The sequence below is a fragment of the Drosophila eugracilis genome, unplaced genomic scaffold (genome assembly GCF_018153835.1).
Source record: "Drosophila eugracilis isolate 14026-0451.02 unplaced genomic scaffold, ASM1815383v1 contig_616, whole genome shotgun sequence".
NCBI classification, from domain to species: Eukaryota; Metazoa; Arthropoda; class Insecta; order Diptera; family Drosophilidae; genus Drosophila; species Drosophila eugracilis.
The window spans coordinates 712701-730001 of NW_024573499.1; the positions used below are offsets into that span (position 1 = coordinate 712701).

The following is a 17301-nucleotide window of genomic DNA, read 5'->3' on the forward strand; positions in this document are numbered from 1 at the left end:
AAGATTCCCTTAGTGCCCGTGCTGAAATTTAAATAAGACAAAGTCATCGCCGAGAGTTCTTGTTCTTAGTTGTCGCTTTTTAATTTCCTTGCGTAGTTGTATATGGTAGTTACAGTATAGTACACTCAATATATAAATCTAAGTTTGCAGTTTGCAGTTTGCAGTTAGCAGCTTAGCCTAAGATGCGTGGCAATCAATTGAGTTTGAGTTGATGTGTGTGTGGGAGCTCCGGCTCCTGTTGCCTATCTTGCTCCGGAGCTTAGGGATAATGCTTAAGGATAATGCATTTACATGTACACTTAGGGCTAGACATGCATACACACCGATACACAGACACAACGAGGACTCTATGAGCTATGTATGTCACTTATGCGCTACCATATTCAATATTAATAATTGCCATTTGTTTGCCTTTTCCTTTGTTTTCCCTGCCTCGACTTTCCATCATTTTCATTTTCCATTTCACATTTCGCTTTGTTTGTTTTGAAAACAATGAGCAACATTTTTGTATGATTTGACGTCTCGCCATTGTTATTAGTTTTCCTAAACTCAACAGTTTTTCCCAGTTTCCTCGCACAACAAAACCCCCAACTTATCCTCAATTTATTTTCCGATTCTGGGCTTGTGGGCGGGGAAATCAATTCTAATTGCACACATTAATTATTGCAAAATCGAAATCGGATGAGCTTAGCCGTCATAAGCAGTTGTAGTCGTACATGGATCGTAGAAATGGATGGGCGAACCCTTTGAAGGATTAATTCATTAAGCCGCCGCAATGGCTGAATTCCCCAACTTCAACTTTCGGCTGTCTGAAGCACATTTAACATTCACTCTATGTATTTCCATATTGCTATAGTTTTACTGGTAGCTCAGAGAACGTAATTAAGGATGGGCAGATAATTAGCTAACAATTTGCAAGAGCTTTTGTACTTGAATCTTCTACGACGACGGGGAGCTGGTCTTGAAGCCGGTTTGCCTGATTGTTCGAGTCCTTAAAGTTGGTATAAATTCATATTGCACCCGTAGAGTTAATTTCATTTCAGTTAATTGCTATTAACAAACAAGTATCGAGTAACAGAAAGCTAGTTTGAGCCAGATAGAAGGTAGTTAGAGGTCTAAGTCAAGCTATGTACAGTGTTTAGCGTAGTATTTGGGTTCGAGAGAGTCAGGTACTTGGACAGGTTGAAGACGTAGCTTTCAATTCAATTGCTAGACGTTTGAGACATTTACAGAACAGAATACATCTACGTAATGGAAGATCTAAGATATGACAGCTAACAGTAACACTAATTCCCACTATGCAACCGCCGCCAGTGACTGAGTCCTTGTAGTAGGGGTCGATATAGTAGGGTTTCCTGTTGCATAGTGTTCTATCACCGATCGATAAGCTAATGAGTGACTAGATTGCTATGTACACGCGTTTTGGATGGGTCGATTTCTGGGGAGGTTCAAAAATCAATGGACATTTCCAAGCCACTGTGGGTAAGGTTATGGTTGCCTTTTATTTTACCAGTATTTTGCCTCTAAAAGTAAGTTAACTGCTGGGTTTTATATACAAAATAGTCATGGAAATCAATGTAATTAATGAAACCTTAATAAGTAATAGTAAGTAAGTTAGTAAGAATAATAATTTGTAAAGCTTAAAGTCTTAGAAATGTCCAAAGTTTTCTTGTAATCCCAACTATTTCCCATCGATTTCTCCTGATAAACACACCTATATGGTTGAATCTTAAAGCTAATGTCTGGGCTTTGTTTTGTGATTCTTGTGCTGAGTTTACTTGACCGAGGAGCCGGAGGAACTGGAAGCCTCCACCGGCTGGCTCTCCAGCTGGGGCGTAGTCTCCACCAAAGCGAGTCCAATGCTTTCGCTCTCGCTGTCGCTGACCTCCTCGTCGTCCTCGACATCGCCCAAAGTGGTTATCTGACTCTGAACACTCTGGCACTGCTCCAGGATGCGGTGGTGGTTCCTCATCTGGACCTGATCCTCGCTGGCATCGATTAGCGAGGGTGCCGAAGTGGTGTCTACCCCAACAACAGAACTGATGATTCCATTGGGCGATCCCAGCGAGGCATTGGAGCTGCGCAAACGTTTCATGCCCGTCATGGGCATGAAGGACACATGGTGACCCGATGAGTTGGAGGGACCAGGAGTCAAAGCCTTGAGACTGGGTGCAAGTGGAGTATTGGCCCCACTCACAGATCCTCCTGCCCCACTCAAAGTGGGTGGCACGGAGGCGATCGTCAAGGTGGACACGGACGAGGGACGTCCTCCGGCTCCCAAATGCAGGGAACTGGCCGAGGCAGCCGCCACCGGAGGGGCACTGATCGTGACTATGGTCTTGGCCAGGGCACTATTGACCGCCGTGGTGGAACTGTAATCGCCGCGCAACTGCATCCCCGAGCTGCGGCGCCTGGAACGATGATGGTGGCGATGGAAGCTCTGGCATCTGGTGCAGGAACGCTGCGAGGACGAGGGGGTGGCCGTTCCGGAAGAGTGGTGCTGGTGGTGGGCGGATCGCGAGCCACCGCAGTTGCTGCCACCGCTGCAGGTGCTGCAACTGCTCAGCTGTCGTCACATGAGCGTCCGGTCGATCTGGTTCACCGAGTGGTAGCCAAAGGAGGTGGAGGCAGCCACCATTGCAGCGGCCACGTGGCACTGTTAGAGAAAGGAGAAAAAACAGATAACAAAGTGAAGGAAGAAATAATAAAAAATAGTTAAAAAATAAGTAAATAATTATACATACAAACAGTCATAGACAGAAACATTCAAGAAATGAAATTTAAAGTAACAAAAAAATAATAGAAATGCATAGAAATAATAGAAAGAAAATATTAAAGTAGGATAGAAAATAGAAGACAAGCGACAATCCAAAAGTGAAAGTAAAGACAAACAGATCGAAAGGAGTGAAAGAGTAGAGGGGCGAGAGAAAAGCGTTTAATTAACATTTTGTTGTCTTATTTCGTTTCGAGTGTTTGCATACAATTTGCAGGCAGTGTTTCCGGATAAGTTTTGGTGTTTTCTTTATATTTTTTTTTTTGCTTTTGGTTCTTGTGGGTGTGAGTGTGGCTGTTAACAAAATTGCCGTTTCAACGCAGCAGCCGCAGCAGCAAAAACAAAGCAACAAAGTGAAACGACAACAACAACAATGAACAGCCAGAGCAACAATAACAACAACACCAGGGGGTGATGGACGGTGAAACTGAGCGGGCGGGGCAACAACAACAATAACAAGAGAGACGAAAACTGTTGCGACTTTTCCTTGCAGATTTCCCCTTGATTTTCCCCATTTCTCGCAGGCTTTTCTTTTCGTTTTTTATTTTTTTTGGGTGCAGTAAAAGTCAAAGCAAAATGCATGATTGAAAACAACAAAACAATGAGAGTGGGGGTGAAAAACTAGGAAAAGAGCAACAACAAACAGACATAGCAACAACAAAAGAGTGGGAAAATAGGAAAAGAAAAGCGGTAGCTGAAATTCCAATTTCTGGTTTTCGCAGAATTTTTAGTTTCCTTCAGTTTTTTCTTTTTTTTTAGGGGGCAAAGAATAATAACAGTAACAACAACATTAACCGAATTCGTGAGTGTGCGTAGGTGTGTGTGTATGTGTGTTTTTGGGGGAAATTCCAAGGACTCATATGGATGACTCTTCCCTTTATCGTTTATCTTCCTTCCAACCTGATTTCGCCTTCCCCCATCCGCCTGCCCGAAAGAAAACCCATCATCTTTGGTTGGCCAATTCAATTACGGGCTTACAGGCGCCTTCTCCTTCAGGTCGTATAAAATTCTAAAATCCCTCTCTCCGATTTGCGTACAATTTGCATTGCGTATACGCCGAGTGGTCGACTGCCCTTCGAGTGCGGCCGCAATTAGCTTAAATAATTGAAGAGCCAGACCGGATGGCCCGCTTAGCAGACGCCCCCGGACAAGCTGGGTAATTTGCAATTTTTATAGCCCCCCGGCGATCCCGAAAATATACAACAGCAGGGATGGGAACGTGGAGAGCTGGCCAGATAATCACCTCGGCTAGTTTGGTTCTAGGCATTTTCATTTTTATGTCAATACTTAAATCGGAGATTAAGCCTATAAAGGCTGAAGTGTGATTACCCATGAACTACTTCTCATGATTCTAATCATTTTCCTTCAGGCGTTTATCGAATCCCAACTATATATATTTTAAATGTCTAATTAAAAACATATATCTTCTGCCCAACGTTGTTTAGCCTTAACTTCTTCCCAAAACTTGACAGTAATTCTATTTTCTAGCATTTTCTTTTAACGACCCAGACATAAAACCGTCTAATCTAGGGCTTTATTACTTTAAGTATTTTTATTATAACATTTTAGTGACTCATTAGTCTGCCCTGGGGCTTGTCACCGAAAAAAAGAACCTTTCGTGAGCTTCCGGCAAAAGGTCAATGGCACCGTGAAGTTCCAAATTTCAAGTGGGCTTATTCGCGCACGAACTTGTCAGTGCCACGCCCCTTTAGGTAATTTATTGCCTGGCACTCAATAAACCTCTCCGGGGTCCTGGATCCTGGGACCCCGACTTAGGCCGACCTCAAAGTTTGGCCAAAGGCTAAGCTTCTGGGGCACCCTATCTTGCCAGCTTAACAGGCGACCTTGCAGGCTGACAGTCACAAAATGCCCGATTGCCAGATCCCTAACCCCACCACCCTGGAATCCTGGGCAAGGACATTAAAAGTTACATGGCTGCGGACACGAATTCCCACGGACTGGAACTTGGACTTCCGCTCCAACGGCTCTGTCACATAATTATAAACGTTAATTTCACGTTCACAGTCAATTAGGGATAATTGATGTTTGCGCAACATTTGTGGTAAATTACATTTTGATGTTCGTCCTGCCCGAGAAATGAGCCATTATCGACCCTATATATTAGGGATGTATATATTCGGGTCCTGCAAGACCATTTCCCCGCTTATTGTTCCATTTAGCTCGCCTCAGTTCGTTTCAGTGGAATGAAATCAGTTTGATTAATCGGTTAAGCAATTTCGTTTTCGATTTCGGATTCAATTTAGCTTTTGTTCTCATAAATGGCACAAAGGCTCGCCCAATAATTGATGCAATTAGCAGCGATTATAGCAGCAGCAGCAGCAGCAGAAACAGCAGCAGCAAAAGCAGCATTAGCAGCCACAAGGAGCAAAATATAATTATTAAGGATTGATTAAAGTACGTGCTATTTTCCTTGCAGTTTTCCCCAGCTAGAAGGCTACTCGAAGGCACCGAATCGAAGCAGTTCCGACGATGCGCCTGTTGGCCTCAGGCTGGCCATTGGTTTCCTCTGCAAACAGTCAGAATCACAAATTCCTGGTTTACAAGCTTACAAATTTATGCTAAACAGCCTCAGCTGAGAGTGTGTGTGTGCGAATATGTGTGTGGCTGCAGGACTTGTGTGCGAGTGGGTTTGGTCTGACTAGCTGGCATTTTCAATCAAAACATCTTGTTGCGTTCAGGTGCACAGGGGGAAAGTGAGAGTAGCTTCTTAGAGATAAAGATTAAGTTTATCATTACTTTATTTAGATCTTAAAAAGACACTGCTTGTGACAATAGTGAAACTCTAAAAGTATTCTTCAGATATGTCAGAATAAATATATAAAGAAAGAAATAAAGAAGTATTTTTTCAAATATATTTCCAGTAAAAAGGCAGTAAAAACCAACTAAAAGGAGATGATTGAATGACAAAAACCTGTAGAAACGTAAGGACTTAAACTGTATAGATTTGAGTTTATGACATTTTAAAATGTCACAATGGGATGCCATAAATAGAATGATTTTCGATACATAAGGCATTCAATCGATGACCTTTTTCCCCGATTTTTCCCCATGTGCACGCATACTAAAGATGCCAGTCAAAATGGTATGCAAATTGGCCCTGGCAGGCAGAATGCGTATTTCTGTGTGTGTGCTGTGGGTGAGTGTGTTTATGGGCGGGTGGGAATCCTTTACGGCTCATTAGGACACCGAGTGGGCGGGCGGACACAGTGGGCCTAAATGTCAAGCGGCCCTCAGACGACAGTGGGCGATTAATCAGCGTGTGCTGAGTGTGCATGCGAGAGTGCGAGGATGGCATTAAAGTTGAATGAAACTCCTGTGAAGTTAATTTTAAAGTGTCGAAAAGGGACGTCCCACTGGCACACAGACAGCTGCAACTTGCGGCTGACCGCAATGTGCTTGAGGTTGAGGTCGAAGCTGAGGTGGCAAAAAGATGGCCAACAGTGCGGCAGACTTTTGAGGGCGGAAATCGAGTCGTTTCGGGCAGGGACCTAACCACACGTCTGCAATATCCTCATTTGGCCGAAGCCCATTTCCATTTGCCGTAGAGCAGGCAAATTGCGGCAGCCGGAAGTCGCCTCATTTGTCGGCCAAAGGGCAGGGTCCTTCCTGAGCGAAGGATTTGCAATAAATTAGAAAAATCGCAAACAGTTAGCAGAGCGATTTGTAAAGGACAAATAGTGTTTTTTTGTTTCGGTTTCAAAGGGTTAAAGGCTTGTTACTATGATAACTATTCCTATTAAGTAAGGTAAATCTGAATTTTTAGTTTTGAAAAGTTCGAGTCAAGCCCAACGTGTCGTATACGTAATATGAACTGCATTTAACTTTCTGTTTCTTATTCTGGGTCAGTTTCCGTTCTGACCATATTTCACAGCTCCCCTGTGAGCCATAATGTTATTTTAACCCTCTCTTTGTTAATTTAAAGATTTTTGAAATAAGTTTCTATTACATTAAGTGCTTTCTTGTTGATTTATATTGGCCATAAAGTTTTCTGGCAGAACACTTTGCAACTGACAACCAAACTAATAAAGTGCACAAACTTTATCCTTTGACAATCCGTTTACCTTGTTGTTGTGCGAAAGCCTTTAAGCTTTAAATTCTGTAATGTTTTATTAAAGAATTGAGCAAGTATTGAACCTGAATTAAGGCACTTCCAGTTTGAAGGCACCGAGTGTGGACCCAGTCGTGCTCAAAACTTCACATCCGCGCTCTGCGAATGCCGCTTTCAATTGGCTGTGGAAACACTTGGCAAATAAATTGGCATGCTCTTGGGTGTAATTGATATGATGACAGACACATCGCAAAAGAAAAACCCCAAAATCCTAAAGGAGCGGATACGGAAAAGGCACGAGAGCACATTCACATCCGCATCCGCACACCCGTACACCAGCCCACACAGATGCCTGTACTACCACCAAGGCCAGACACATATTGACTGTTGATTGCTGTAAATAACATTTTCATCAATACAATTACATGTGGTATGTGCGAATGTGCGGGCTGCGTACGCTTATCGGCGAGGCGAAAATTGAGTTGGAAATTTTTAAGTGCAAAAAATGTTTATGGTTCACTTGATAACATTTCTCAAGCATCGGATGTGCGTGACTCCTTTGTGGGGAACTTTTTATTTGGTGTGGAGGAGCACTAGGCACTCCCGAAAAACCTGACTCAGTTGGCATAAAAAGAAGGGCAAAGGCCGGCAAGTATAAATTCAAAAATAATAAACAAGGAACTGAAAATGTAGAACCCTTCCTTCTCGGCCATAAAAAACCAAGAAAATCCGACTTAAACTTTGTACATATTTTACACAAAACTAAAAGTGAATAAGGAATGTTATTATTGGTGTGTGGACTTAAAGATACCTACTAAAAGAGAGGAGTATAATGGTAAATGATTAGACTTAAGAGTCATGAAAGAAAAAGTATAATAAAAACAACAGTGAAACCAACAGAAGTATATATTTTATATTGTTTCCTAAATTGCTTTAATTGCCTTGAGTTGTTCCCCTAACTACCAGCATTTTCCTCTCCTTTAACAACTTTAGCAATGGCTTCCTAGCTTTGACACTCCAGTGTCCGTATCTATTAAAGCCGATCCAGTCTATATTTAGGTCTTTTCATCTGCTTTTCCTGAATCATATATACCATTTTTCTATGCCAGAAGCGGGTATAAAAAGATCAACAAACATTTTATGAGAGAGCGGGGCTTGTGTTTCGGTTTTTCCTTGTTTTGCCATTGTGTACACTTGGAAAATCTTTTGTGAGAGGCGACAGCCACAGTAACAACATCAACATCAACAGGAGCAAGAACATGGAGAGCAAAAACAGCAACGGAAACGGTGACAAAAACGATGAAAGGACATTGTGTCCTGCAAGTGTGCAAGGGTGTGTGTGTGTGTGAGTGTGTGCCCGGAGACTTTGTGGAAACTTTCGATTTTCTTTTTTCCTTGTTTGTGCTCTTTTCATTTTTATTCAGCTTGTCTGCAACAGCATACAAAAAACAACATCATCAAACGTAGACGGGCTCAGGTGTTGGTGCCCAGGGAGTTTCTTCTTTTTTTTGCGTGGGTGGACATCTTTGTTTGTGTCTCAGTGTGTGTGTGCTCTTGAGTGTGCCAGTGTGTGTGTGTGTGAGTGTTCAGGTGCAACACATTCAACAGGTGCTTGAATCAGAGTCTGTTTTCGCAGTGTTTTTGCATCAAAGTAAGCAAAACAAGAAAACATACATACTAGGATGTTCCGGAAATCTGTGGTGATTTTCAAAAGGTGCTTCTAGTTCGAAAATCAATTTCATGAAAATTATGTATACGGTTTAAACTATTTTTCATAGCATACTTCTCAGCGCTTAAAGTAACATTTGAAAATCTTCAGAGATTTCAGGAACACACCGGAAAGAAACAATAATAAGAACACAATTAACAATGCCATGGCCCAGTCAAACAAACAGGAGTGAGTGAGACAGCGCAGTCACAGACAGAGACGGCAACAGCAAACAGCGACAGAAAGAGATGCAGAAACCGAGAAGAACGGAGACGGGATGCCAGTGCTTATGTCCCCAGTTCTTTATGTGGGTGCCTTTGAAAGGACATCAAGACACACAGACACGATACAGAGAACAGGGAGAAAGACGGAGGACACAGAGACACAGTCACAAGTCGCTTACCTTGCCATTGACTTACGGACAAATGGAGGGCGCAATAAGGGCGGGGCAGGTTGGCGCCTTAATCATTGTCAACTAAATCTACGCTAAACTATATGTAAGTCTGCTCGCAGGAGTTGTGTCGCACGTGCTGAATGCCGTGCAGCGAGCAGGTCGAGTAGCAGCGCCGCGTCGCGAATCTCTGCAAAATCAAGAACGCCGCCAGAATCACAATCAGCTCGATTTTGCCAGACAAGGCTATACTATACGATACTATAGTATACTATATATAGGATGGTTGAATGACGGGGGCCTCAGGGGGATGTCTTAATGACTTTAATGCTGTGATGACATGAGCTATTTTGGGACAGGCCTCCATTACCAAAAACTGATACTTTAAGTGTTTTTGATAGGTTGGAAAGGAAGGTAAGTAAGTGCCTTACAGTCGAACTTGTTCTGAATTAATTATAAAGATAATAAAGCGAGGTATATTTAAGTTATAAAAAATGTTCATATGCAAGTTATAGATAACTTAAAAGCAGCTTGAAAAGGTTTTGATATGCTTTAAGAGATATTACTCATACGCCTGGTTATCTTCATGACAAAATTAAAAGCATCTTTTATAACCTAAACAGACACTCTTTTCAATTATTTCTTGCACATAAAATGTGACATGTTTCCATTTAATATCTTATTTTCCTTTCACCTATTTAACATTTTTATTTAAACCAAAGTTGAGACAAGTTCGACTGTAATTCCAAAGACAGCAGACACGTGACTTCGTGGTAATTACTTAGTTACCCTATTGACAGTAAGTCCCTGGGGGAAAGACAATGGATCTCTTCGCCGGCGAACACTGGGTGCAGTGCTCCCATTCTGCCACTTCCAACCCTTGGCGAACCCACTCAGGTGCAGCCAGAGTTGCCAAACATTAGAAAATTATTCATTAAAATCACGCAGAGGGGCGAGGGTCGAGGGTCGACAGGTTGAGTGATGCGCCCCCCAGATGATTTATGCAGGGATTCGTGAATGCGAGGATGTCAGTGGGTGAAAATGAATCCGCAGCGGATGTCAGGAAGTTTTCATGGCTGTCTGCCATGTGTGAACGGAAGTCGTGGGCGGAATCGGAGGTCGGAGGTTGGGGGGTAAATGTCAGTTCTCTTTTTTTTTACATATTCATTAAATTTGTAAATTAATTTTGCCGTTCGTTGAGTTTCGTTTTTGGAGCACACAAAAGTGGAGACGGCCGGCAGCGCGTAATTCATGGAAGCGATTTCCATCAACCAGTTTTTGTTGGCCCGCTAAAAAAGGAGTGGATGCAACAACAACTCAGCCGAGAGGAAAATGCGGAAAACTGCGGAGACCCGCAGACCCGCAGACCGTAAAAACGAGAAAGAGAATCAAATCGAATCGCCTGGCGGATGATGATGGCTTCTGTTGGTATGGGGAGACTCACCTGCGACTTGGAACGCATCGTGGGCTGGTATTTGCGGCGAATCTTGCGAGGACAGCACATGCACAGCAGACGCACAAAGGCCCTGGAAGAGAAGCCAGTTAAGAATGAGGGTTGTAAAGGGTTAAGCTCGGCATTCGAAAGCCACAAAAACGCAGCCCAAACAAAAATAGCACACAAAACGTGAACTTCTAGTGCTTTTGAGGGTGCTCCTCGGAAAGTAAACGGAAAATAAATATCATCGTCAGAGATGAGAAAATATAGTCTATAGAAACCTTAACTTGAGGTGAACAGGAGATATACTAACTTGGGACTTTTTTCTTAAATTTAATAATATTTATATTGGAAAATATGAAAAGTTTAGAAACTACAAACTCAAAGAAAATAGAGAAACCCCAACTTAAAGTTCAGATATGAAAAAACCCAATCAAAATGAAATCATTTAAGCTGCGTTCTTTGACATCGGAAACTTAGCTTCAAAGTATCAAAAACCACCATTCTCACCTGCGGAAGTCCCTGCTCCAGCAGGCGTAGATCACAGGATTCATGCAGGAGTTGATCCAGCCGAGCCAGGTGACGATTGCCGACACGATCTCCTCGTGCTCGATGCACTCGATGCAAAACCCGGACAGCAGGTTGACCACGAAGAAGGGCAGCCAGCAGATGATGAACACGCCCATCACGATGCCCAGCGTCTTGGCCGCCTTCTTTTCCTTGGCGAACTTGGCCAGTTTCCTGGACAGCGAGAAGTTCTTGCCCATGTGTCGATGGCGAGCCAGGCCATTATTGTGCAGAGCAGATAGTGGCTCATCGTCGGGTTCCTCTGGCGTAGAGGTCGTCGTGCCACCTCCGTGATTGTGGTGATGGTGGTGGGAATGGGAATGCGAGTGGCTCAGGGATCCTCCTCCACCACCACCGCCACCACCTCCTCCACCACCTCCACCACCTGAAACCTGATTTGCCTGATCGCGGGTGGTGCCACCACGATGAATACGCAAAGTGAGTTGCAGTTCCCCGGAAGCCATGAGGACCTGTTTGGTTCCTATCTTCAGGGACCTCGTCTGGATCACAGCTGCCCTGTAGATCCGACAGTAGGTGAACACCATCACCAGTAGCGGCAGGTAGAAGGATATCGTCGACGAGAAGACCAAGTAGCCCAAATGCTCGGTGAAGGTGCACTTGTAGGCCGGCATTTCGCCATCCCTCGCTGCTCGCCACCAAACGATGGCCGGAAAACTGATGGCACTCGAGCAGATCCACACGGCGGCTATCAGTCCGGCGGCCCTTTTGACCGTCATCCGCATGGGATAGCTAAAGGGATCCGTTATGGCCCAGTACCGATCCAGCGAGATCACGCAGAGATTCAGTATAGAAGCAGTGCTGAAAAGCACATCCAGAGATCTCCAGATATCGCACCAGTCCGTGCCGAAGAACCAGGTGTTCTCCAGTACCTCGTAGAGAGCCGAGAAGGGCATGACCACAAGCCCTACCAAGCAGTCGGCCACAGCCAAGCTGGTGATGAAGTAGTTGGTGGCCGTGTGTAAGTACCGCTCCCGGATGACGGCCAATATGACCAGGGAGTTGCCAAAAACCGTGGCAAAGGAGAACAGGAAGAGAAAGGCCAACAGACCCACTCTGTCGTTGGGCAGGGCCTCCAGGAACTCTGAGAGATCGGGTTCCGGCGTGGTGGTGCCACCACTTGTCCCCACCGTAGGACTCAAGGTGGTGGCATTCAGGACGAGCTCTGTGCTCGTTGGCAACCCATTGAAGTAGAAGTAGACGTCCTCGGAGATGTTGTAGCTACCGAAGAGCGGCGGCGAAGGAGAGCGGGTCTGCGTCTGATTGAGGCCTTCTACCCGGAGGAGCGCCAAAAGCGGGGCAACGGCTCCTTCCGCTCCTTCCACTTCCGGCGACCCATTGTCCTCCACCATTGCAACTCAGTGCTGTGTCGTTGCAGCTGACGCGAGTCCCAGTTCCAGTTCCTGTTCCTGTTCCAATTTCCCCGGCAGTTCCTGCTCCTGTTCCTCCTGCTGGTGCTGGTGTTGCTGTTGCTTCTGGTGCTGCTTGTGCTGCTGATTTCCCTCAGACAGTCCGCGGCTGCCAGCCAAATTAATGAAGCGCATTTTCATGTCCTTGGCCAGGACTCGCCGCCGGGCTGCCAAGCTGTCGACAAAAGAGAACGAGAGGCTGATGAACACAATGCAATCAGGACAAACTTAAGATAAAGTTAGGGGGTGTAACACGTTTTACAGAGATGCAAATTGTGGTATTTCTTTTACTATTTTTATTAGGTAAAATATTACACCTAAAATAAGTTGAGGCAATAACATTTAAACATGAAAATTAGGACTGAATTGGGAAAACCTAACTTTGCCCTAACAAAATATTTAGTCTGAAGAACAACTTTTGATTTTAATACTTAATCAAGTTTAGATTAAGCGAGAAGAGCTCCGTTTCCTTTGGCCAAAACTTTTTGCCAGTCTAATGAAGCTATTGTAATTGAATCGCTCGCAGGTCGGGCTATAAATTTCATTCAATTAAAATGTTGACTTTCGCATCCAGCATCGAACAGCCAGCATCCACAGGTAACCGAGTTAAGCAAATTTCCCGCGCACAAAAGCTAAACAAACACATTAATTAGAGGATTTTTTGGGCTGCTGCCTGGGCTGAGATCGGAAAGAACTCACCTGCTGCTTGCGGCCCCAAAAGGTGCGCAATTAATTGGCAAGCAGACACGCCAGATGGAGGACTGGAGGAGTACTAACAGAGGAGGAGGAGCAGCAGGTCCCTGGGAGGCGAGTGCCACACAAATAAACAAATTAAATTACATTTCGAGTGCCAGGGCTGTTGGCAGGAAGTCGAGCGTGCGACCACTAGGAACTTGAACTCCGGCCGGGGGATGACTAAGTGGATGCTGCCTTTGTCAACGGAATTTGACAGAGGAAGTCAACAACTGTGCAGCGCATTATTCAAGAGTCCTGGCTCCTGTCGGCGCGAGTTGATTGCTAAGCTCCGCACTTAATGTAAACAGCCGGCGACTGTGTCTCCAGCTTGGATTGCACTGCCACCCACACTGCGAAATCTAAAATCCTGGTTGCATTAAAGTCCTTGGAGCTTTGCACATCTGTCATTGGCACTCTCTTTCTCCCCACTCAAGAGCTCCCGTTTAACCAGAACGAATTTCGGATGTGTTTAATCGAAGAGATGAGGATTGAAGGTGAACAAGCTTGGTCAGTGGATTGGGAATTAGGTAGCTGATATGTTCTTTCTGAATGTGACCCAATCAGGGAAATCGTAAAAAGGGTTGCACTTTAACTTGTTAACCAAACTAGTTCGAGAATAATCATGGTTTGATTTTGGAACATCATCAATTTACCCTTACATTATGAGAAACCCTTCACAGATGGTCTCCTTAACAAGATTATGTAAAATAATGCAACGTGAGTTGTCTTTTTAATGTCCAATTAGATTAGGCTAAGAGTCCTCAAAACATCCTTTACCTGGTGACGGAGCACAATTATGTGTAAATTAGCTGGCACATTGCCTTGCCTTCACAGTCTTAATTTGGGTCTTTAAAAAGGGGCTTAATTTATATAATTTTGTGTTCCTTTCAGGCGTTCTTTATCATTTGTAACTTAGTTACGTTTGAGCTGTCGTTCTCGATTATCACCTGTCATCATCAGGCGGGGCGCAACACTGGATGTGGTCTACAGCCAATCGAGCGGAGAAGGAATCGTACCTCCTGCCTCCTACCACAACATCCTGGTTGCTCATTTCCGGGTCGCGTATGCCATAAATTCAGCTGCCTGCTGCTGTTGGCTTATCTCGCACTCCTGCCCCCTGGTAAACTGGGTCCAGGTCCAGGGCAGGAACAGAAACAGAACTTGATCCCTGCCTGACACGTTTATGGTTTATGTTTTCCTTGGCCACATTGCACGACCGACGGCAGAAACAGCAGAGGCAGCGACTTTCCTCCGTTTTTTGTTTAGCTGTTTAGCACAATTTCCTGGCACATTTCTCACTCGCCTGGCTAAAAAAGCAAACATTTTTTTCACTTACTCGCCAGGCTGATGAGGCTGTTGATGTGCAGCAAGTCAAAATGTGAGCACGGGGCCAGGGAGTCGGCATAAAAACAGGGCAACCAAATGAGAAACACGGAAAATATGTGTACACGGGGAGAACAAATTCTAGAAAAATCGCATTTTTTCTCTTCTTTATAAATCTCACTATGTATTTCTTCACTACCTTATCATTTAAATAGTATTTACATACATTTTTTCTCTGTGTAGAAGAAAATTCATATGAACAAGTAGGCGGTGCCCTGCAGCTTTCTGGGGTTTTCTCTTTACTTTTTGTGTCTGGGCCGAGAAATTTAATTGAGGCAACCTTTAAGGTTGATGGCGAAAGTAAAAGCTGGCCGAAAGCCAAGTCTGGCCTCTATGCAAAATGCTTTCGACCAGGCCAGCAATTTGTATATGTGTGAAAACCTTTTGACCCTTTTCAGTTAGCTGGCCGATGTGTGCGTGCGTGGCTGGAAAAGGCAGCGGAATGGAAATGGTTAAGTCATTGAATGGCCTCATGAAAGTTAACCAAATGCCAGGCCCGCATTTGTATGCGGGTATACCCACATTGGCGGAGAGTTGGCCACGCCGGAGATTTCCAGGAAAAGCGGTCTGAAAAATCGTGCCCAGCATGCAAGCGAAAATTCAGTTAGTTGTTAATTTGAACATGAATTTCATAACCTCTGCTCTGCAGAGTATTTCAATTTCGAGGACCCTGGGGTCCCTTCTCGATGGCCCCAAAATTAATTCCCTGCAATGGCTTTTCGTCTACACAATTGCAATTGATTCGGAACACAGACCCACTGCAGCATCGAATCACGCCAAATCACAATACAACATTTCCGATTCGGAAACCATTCTCATGGCCAAATGCCTGGCATGTATCTGTTTCTGCGACAGCTGCAATAACAGTCTTTGAATTTAAATTGAAGTCAAGAAAACCGAATGGGCCATTCCCGTGCGGCAGACATTCAATAAAGCGCCAGCCGCCGGCCATTTGTTGAATTTTTATGCGATCCGTAATTATATGAAGCGATTTTCCATGTCGCATTGTTGCCTTTTGAATTATTAAAAGTTCCGAGACGAGTCGGTGTGTTTATTGAAATTGCCTGCCAACTTCCACCCAAAAAGCTTAGGGAAATGAGAAAGCTGGCCTGGAGACCACCAACTTCGTGGCCTCGAACTTTGGCAAATCGAATTTTTTCTAGTATTTTATAAGAATTTATTTGGCGCCTACACTTAATTCTATTTTGCCTTTAAGGTGTAAATGTCTTTAGTAAATTTCCATATAAGATATCAAATAAATAACTATATTGATAGAATCCAACGTAAACTAGGTCATATTGAACAGTTTTTGCCTATCATTCCGGAGGGTTCCTATACTGCCCCGTTAAGTAGGCAGCACATTTTTTACGACCCATGAAGTACTCCCCTGATGTCAAGTAATATGCCCGACTTTGAGTGCCACGCCCCCTTTGGGAAAGAGGCCTAATGCCAGAATTTATTAGTGCCGCTGCCATTGTTGTTCATGTCGATACGAGGAGGCAGTCGAGCAGTGACATATGCAAGTAGGTGGGCTTGGGACTAACATTGGGATTGGGATCCCTATCCCTATCCCTATCCGTACATCCATTAATTCCGTGCACTATCGCTGAATTGGAATCGCATGGCGGATAGACAAGCAAAGCCCCGGTGACATTGAACAACCTTTTCATTTTCATTTTTTTGGCAGCCTTCGTATTCAAATTAACCGGAGGAATAGCAGAGGAATAGACTGCTATCTCTGGGTCCTAAGTATCGGTGGCACCCTCTCAGGAGCGGAGCGATAAATCGCCGCCTAAAATCTTCCAAATTGCTCCCCGAGCGTTTTTGGCGTTTTCGGGTTTTTCCTTTCTTTTCCAGGTAAACCAAGCGAAACAAAGTGAACCGTTCGAGTGGCTCCCCACTGGCGGCCAAATCTTTGACAATCTTAATGCGAATCCAAGTCAAACACACGCACTCTTAAGGGAAAGTCGGGGGAAAGCGCCGCTTTTTCGACTAACCCGAGCGAGGCGAGGCACTAAAACGACGGTAAATACGGCGAGTTAAGGACTAAGGACTAAGGACTCAGTCAGTCAGTCAGTTGGGTACCGTTTTGGTTGGGTCCACAAATGAAATTTAATCACGCGCGTGGCGAAAACGCTCTGCCATTGAAAGCGCCGATGTTTGCTTTATTTTCGGCTTTGCAACTTGTGTGCCCCCGACCGATTTGATAATGCCTTCTATATCCCTGTTCCCAGATCCCAGATCCCAACTGCCGCGCTGCCGAGCTGCTTAATTATGTCACAAATATTTACACCGGTGGCAGAGTGTCATGGCACGCAAGGAATCTAGCCAAGGCAAACAGAAATCAAACGGAACACCGGAACACCGGGCTGGGGATCCAGTCCTTTGTTTTTCGGATATACCGTATATATATACACTTTTTTCGTTCGCTATTCAAGGCAATCAAGGACAAATAAGGACAGCGGAGTGGTGGGCACGAAAGAGGATTCCGTGATAATGGCTGGCATTAATTTGTGGCTCGCACAGACAGCTCGTGAGACGGAATCGACGGGCCGAGTTCTGGCTCTCAGGATTGGCACCCCGAACGGAAGCGACAGCAGGGATACACGAAAATTATCCTTTTCATTATGCACTTGAAAAATTGTAAGTGGCTTAAAATGATAACAAATTGTGGTCAATCCTGATCTGAAATGTAAATTTAAAGATTTATCAGGAGTGTCTATGATAATGATTAAACCAGCTATAAAAAAATAAGTTTACTTAGCAGCTTTTGTCTTCATACTGTAAGCCGAACCACTTGTCGTATACTTAAT

At 44.4% G+C, this 17301-nt stretch overlaps 1 protein-coding gene across 1 annotated transcript in view; it reads right to left on the reverse strand.

The window, feature by feature from the left end:
• Positions 1–70: 70 nt before the first annotated feature.
• LOC108116092 (dopamine receptor 2) overlaps positions 71–17301 on the reverse strand; it is a 28029-nt gene continuing 10798 nt past the window's right edge. Inside the window, 3 exon segments of the mRNA XM_017227810.2 lie at positions 71–2656; positions 10386–10467; positions 10887–12545. Coding sequence (XP_017083299.2) covers positions 1775–2656; positions 10386–10467; positions 10887–12313 — 2391 coding nt within the window. The 5' untranslated portion in view covers positions 12314–12545 and the 3' untranslated portion in view covers positions 71–1774.